Source organism: Sceloporus occidentalis, unplaced genomic scaffold, assembly GCF_023333645.1.
Source record: "Sceloporus occidentalis isolate IW3139 unplaced genomic scaffold, rSceOcc1.0.p SCAF_29, whole genome shotgun sequence".
NCBI classification, from domain to species: Eukaryota; Metazoa; Chordata; class Lepidosauria; order Squamata; family Phrynosomatidae; genus Sceloporus; species Sceloporus occidentalis.
The window spans coordinates 4175931-4181647 of NW_028317009.1; the positions used below are offsets into that span (position 1 = coordinate 4175931).

Below are 5717 nucleotides of genomic sequence, written 5' to 3' on the forward strand. Positions count from 1 at the left end.
TTTATTATGAAGTATACGGGCCGGCTCAGCCCTTCTGCTATGTAAATATGTTAGCGTTGGACCATGATAATGAATAGCGGAGTGAGAATGTTCAAACCAAGCCTCTCCTACAAATGCTCCTTACCGTCTTCACACCCCTGGATAAATGCCCCAACAAGGATTTGTTCCCTTTTCTTATCTGTGTAACTAATTTACCAATTCCTCTTTTGCCCCCTCACCCCACCTTATGGGACTCTAAAGGTAAATACACACACATATACACACAACTATATATATATATATATATATATATATATATATTTAAATAGTGAAAAATAGATTATTTAACTAAAGTTCAAAGGGTGCACAGAAAATGGTTATTTTTTGCAACATACTTTATAAGAGATGGCTATATGAAAAGTGTTATAATTACCCATTAGCCTAACTTACCTGCCTTTAAAAATTATATACATACAGTTAGAGACACATGAACCTCTCTACATCATCATTAATATATATATTTTTAAAAAACCACACACAAAACTCCATAATATTTAATAGTTAAAAAGACAAAGCATGGTTTGCACGTGTTAATAACAAAGCAGTTTATCTTACATTTGTTTTGGTATCATTTTTTTAATTAGGGATTTACTAACATACATGTTTGTAAGATGTACAAAAAAAACAACTGAAAAAAAAAACCCAAACAAAGATGGCCGCCATCGCCGCATGCCAGTTTACTGGTCATTTGCGATGACATCATCAACACAAACCTATATATATAGGGCGCCGCCTGGCATATCCTTGTGCTTTTCCGCGCACTGTACGTGGCAGCTGAGTTTTTCGAGGCTTTGCACGTATACCCAAGGAATGGCTTTTGTTGCTTTTTGGAAGACCAAGAGAAGAGTTGAGGAGAAGAGCCAAGCTTCACCTGAGCAGAGAGACCTTCAAGCAAGATCAAAGAAGAAGACCGGAGACGGGAACCCCAAGAAGAGGAAGAGGGAAGCGGACGGCGACGACAGCAGCAGCAGCCCCCGAAGAGATGCAGAAAAGAAGAGGAGGCCATCAAGCGCATCAACGGATGGACCGGCGAGGAGCCTCTCTGTACAGGACTTCGCATACCACCGCCAACTGGGGAGAGGAGGATTTGGCCGAGTAAGTCTATAAGCTTTTCTTCTATCCAGTTTAAATTCCATCCAGAAAGTTATATCCATGTATTTGAGCTTAATTGGTTGATCTGGAAAGCTACAGGAAGATAGTTTGTATGATAATCATTACATGGGAGGGAGCAGACTGAGGAGCTAACAGACATCTCCGTGGCAGTTGGGCAGCAGGCAAGGCAGCCATTGGCTGATGGAGCTTTCAATCACTACTGTATTGGGCATGTAACAATGTATCTTTGATGCTAAATAGAACACAGAAGGAAATCCATATTTACAAATACCACATCAACCAGCCCTCAGAGTGCAACCCTTTCAGTGGCAACCTTGTGAGTTTCCCATAGTTGGCAACATAATCCTGGAAAACCAAACATGTTAGCTACAATTTACTGCTCAAGGAAATCCCAGGATATCTAAAATATATTAGACTACATTAGAACATTCAGAAAGAGTGGGGATTGGATGAAAACATTTACTTTTTAAATAATAATTAAAATATCTATTATACTGTTTTTTTGTTTTGTTTTCAAATAGAAAATGAGTAACAGTCTCACTGTAAGAAATACACTGCCCGTACTTCAGCTCATTGGCCATTTGTGCAGCCTAATCCAGATGCCAATTGGTCACTTCACATTAAATATGGGTATTTTTAACTAGGCTATGAAGCCTAGTGCTTAAAAGCGCTATGACCGGGTCATTTATTGTATATGTGCCACCAGTGCCAAGTTGCAGTAATGAGTAGCCAAATAACTGGGCACCCTGAGAACAGGGCCATTCCCTGGCCCAGGTCAGCCGTTTTATTAATGCTAAGCTTTAAGCAAATGCAATTACTGATCATCATGTACTTGACCTAACCGTATCTCCCATCTGTGTTTCATTCAGGTCATGCTGGCTTCCTGGAGGAACGCTGGACTGCTGGTGGCTGTAAAAGTCATCAGGAAAAGAGCGGCGAGTACCAGCAGCATCCTGCGAGAAAGAAGAATACTGGAGCTCGCAGGAGAGAGCGCCTTTTTGTGCCGTGGCTTTGCCGCTTTCCAGTCACCAGTAGGAGATTTCATTTGAAAGCCTTGTCCACTTGAATATATGGCTGGCATTATGCTCCTTCTCCAGATCTAACCGGGCATCTATATCTATAATGCTTCAACATATGGTCATGTGCTTTTTTTGTGTCTTTTTCATCAGGACCACGCATTCCTCGTGATGGAGTACCTCAGCGCAGGGAGCCTGGACAGGTATCTCCGGAAAGCCGGCCGGTTGCAGCCCCAATCAGCGCAGTAAGTTATGACGTGAAAGAGAAGGGGTCTGAGAGAAGGGGAACTGTGACTGGGCAGAGGTAAAAGGGTCAGGGGTGGATACCTATTAGTGGACACAGTTTCATAATGTATATCACTATGCTCCATACAATGATCCATATGTCCGTAACTAGCCTGTTCATCTCTTTTTTTTTTTTTTTTCTTCTACCAGGTTTTATTCGGCAGAGATCATCTGTGGCCTCCAATTTCTACACAGACGTGGAGTCATTCATCGGTTGTTTTTATAGTGACCTCTCATATCTGAACTCTCTTCTCTCTTCTGTTTCCCTGGTTTTGTTTTTGCACTTTTTAAAAAAAATGTAATTTTAAAAATAAATAATGTTTATCTTTCGGATTAGGGACCTCAAGCCTGACAACGTGATGATGGACGGCGATGGACATTTGAAGATCGCGGACTTTGGCCTGGTTGCAGAGGACATCACCGGGGACACCACAACCAGAGGAGCAGCAGGGACACACACCCATATGGCCCCAGAGGTGAGAATTTCTATTTTTATATATTGTGCTTTCTAATTTTGCTGAATATTGGTAGAAGCAAAGGGAACACAAGGAAAAGGGAACACAATTTAACCCTCTGGATGCTAGGGTTAGTTAACAGGCATCTAAATTAGGATAAACTACTGCATCACAACATATTGGTAAAAATGTTTAAAAACACCCCATTATTTCCCTATAAACACCAAATCAAATAGTAAAAGTAATAAATGAAACTATTTAAAAGCCCCTCCCCCTTAGTAGATGTATCCAATGTATGTTGCAGGAATTACATGTAGATTACACGTGCAGCCCATGAACCTCAGAGTATACCATATAGTGCGGGGAAGGACTATACCAGAAAGGGTTAAATTAGAAATGTATACTAAAGACCAACGTCCACCAAGAAATGGGTTTGTTTTTAAGTCCAACAGGCTTACTTTTTGAATTCTTGGTATAGTGCCACGTAAAAATGCCACATTCGTTTCTTTTGTATTATTCTGTAGTTTAGGAGCTGATATAATCATGAGATCTATTTTGTTTCTAAAGAAGGTCAGAGAAAAGGTTATCTCAAATTATTACTTTTTTTCTTGCAGGTGTTTCTTAACAAGGCGTACGGCGCTACAGCGGACTGGTGGTCTTTCGGAGTCATCCTCTACAGCATGTTGGCGGGGCGCCTCCCATTCTCAGAATGGCTGCCCAAGAGGGATTACTTCTACCTCATCGTCACCGAGGAGTACTGGTACCCAAGCCAGCTAACAGAAGAGAGCAAGGACATCTTAACTAAGGTGAGTGGGACACGCCGATGTCTACACCTGGGGACCGTTCTGTAAAGAGCGTAATCTGACTAGGTACGTGGCAACAATGTTAAAGGCCACAGAGTCACGTTAGGGGCATTCATTTAGTTAAGAGTGGGATCAGGATCCATATACTTTTTGACAGCAATTATCCCCTTCTGTCAACCATTCTCTTTGATGCGCCAGTCCTAATGGGAGTATAAGGTGTTCCAAAATGTTGGCAATGAGGGACAATGGGCCCAAGTGTCAGAAAAGAGTGCTATTCAGCAATTGCTTTTTTTTTTTTATTTATAGCTCTTGATGAAAGATCCAAGATGCCGACTTGGTGCCAGCGATGACATCAGATTGCATCCATTCTACAGCAGCCTAAACTGGGAGGACTTGGAGGCGCGTAAAATCTTGCCACCGTACCTTCCACTGTCGGTAAGTACACACACGTTATACTAAACCATCCGAGACTTTCTAGCAATAGTTCAAAAGTTTTGTAAGAACTGTTGACATGTTCTTTAAATCAGGGTATAATCTTTCTTCTTTCAACAGCTTTCAACAACTGAGGATCTCCATCAACAACTGAGGAACGACCTCTCATTCTTGGAGGCTGATTGCACCAGACCATCAGAGGACACCCATGCTGTGCCTGGACTGTCTTTTATCAATAGTAGTATAGTAGTAGTAGTTTAATCTTTTTTTTTTTTTTTTTTTCCAGAAATTAGTTACAGAAGATTGTTGCTGAAGTCACCAGATTGGGACACCACCTCCTTGCTGCATCACATCAAGCATTGAAGGCGCAACAAACGACAACAGAACCTACCATCCGAGCAGAGCATACCATCCTCCACCATCAACCATCGCAGCTGAGGACACCATCCTCCACCATCCAACCATCCCAGCCGAGCATACCATCCTCCACCATCCAACCATCCCAGCCGAGCATACCATCCTCCACCATCCAACCATCGCAGCCGAGCATACCATCCTCCACCATCCAACCATCCCAGCCGAGCATACCATCCTCCACCATCCAACCATCCCAGCCGAGCATACCATCCTCCACCATCCAACCATCGCAGCCGAGCATACCATCCTCCGCCATCAACCATCCCAGCCGAGCATACCATCCTCCGCCAACAACCATCTCAGCAGAGCACATCATCCTCCGCCATATACCATCACAGCAGAGCATACCACCCTCTGCCACCTACCATCCCAGCAGGGCACATCACCCTCTGCCATCTACTATGCCAGCAGAGCACATCACCCTCTGCCATCTACCATCACAGCGCAGCTCATCCACCATCACACATGACATCATGCTTTTAAACTTTTAGAAATACCAAAATAGTTTCTATACTTGTAATGCATGACTCCTGAAACTGTCCTTTTTTGTTGTCCACAGGTGCGCGGCTGGTTTGCCCGCAACGTCAGTCGGACCACCTACACACATTCCGCAAGGGAGGGGCTCCGGGTAGCCGGAGCCAGAAAAATCGCAGATATGATCATCGCACTGATCATACAACAGAGTATGTCTGCTGGCCCCTACCATTAAACAACAGAGCAGCTCTCCGACCGCTTAACAGCGTTTACTGGATCTAGTCCTTTACATCAGTACTGCTTCTGTCTATATTATTTGTTCTAGGGCCCAGCCTGGCTGACGGAAAGAGATGGCATCCTTCTCAACACCAAGCTGTGAAATGCTGATCAAGTGGGCCCAACAAAGACCACTCATTCAGTAAATCCACTTCTACGGTAAGCTTTTAAACTTCTAGAAATAATAAAGCAGCTCCTGTACCTGCACTGCCTGACTCCTGAAACTGTCCTTCTTTGTTGTCCACAGGTGCCCAGCTGGACTGCCCGCAACGTCAGTCGGACCACCTACACACATTCCGCAAGGGAGGGGCTCCGGGTAGCCGGAGCCAGAAAAATCGCAAGATATGATCATCGCACCATCAGAGTATGTCTGCTGGCCCCTACGATTTCACAACGGAGCAGCTCTC

The 5717-nt window shown here is 43.7% G+C and overlaps 1 protein-coding gene across 1 annotated transcript; it reads left to right on the forward strand.

Annotated features, from left to right (window-relative positions):
- Positions 1-1060: 1060 nt before the first annotated feature.
- LOC149299121 (protein kinase C theta type-like) lies at positions 1061-5413 on the forward strand. Its single transcript, XM_089486601.1, has 9 exons — positions 1061-1134; positions 1393-1468; positions 2022-2183; positions 2322-2413; positions 2791-2899; positions 3523-3714; positions 4018-4146; positions 5120-5143; positions 5360-5413. The coding sequence occupies exons 1-9, from the start codon at positions 1061-1063 to the stop codon at positions 5411-5413; spliced, it is 912 nt and encodes a 303-aa protein (XP_089342727.1).
- The last annotated feature ends 304 nt before the right edge of the window (positions 5414-5717 follow it).

What these genes read in the sequence shown, in the direction of transcription:
- LOC149299121 (XM_089486601.1), top strand. Translation starts at nt 1,061, where the DNA reads ATGGACCGGCGAGGAGCCTCTCTGTACAGGACTTCGCATACCACCGCC. An exon ending in ACCCTTTCAGTGGCAACCTT is followed by an intron (nt 1,469 to 2,021) that starts GTGAGTTTCCCA and finishes TGTTTCATTCAG; the next exon opens with GTCATGCTGGCTTCCTGGAG. An exon ending in TTGCAGCCCCAATCAGCGCA is followed by an intron (nt 2,414 to 2,790) that starts GTAAGTTATGAC and finishes CTTTCGGATTAG; the next exon opens with GGACCTCAAGCCTGACAACG.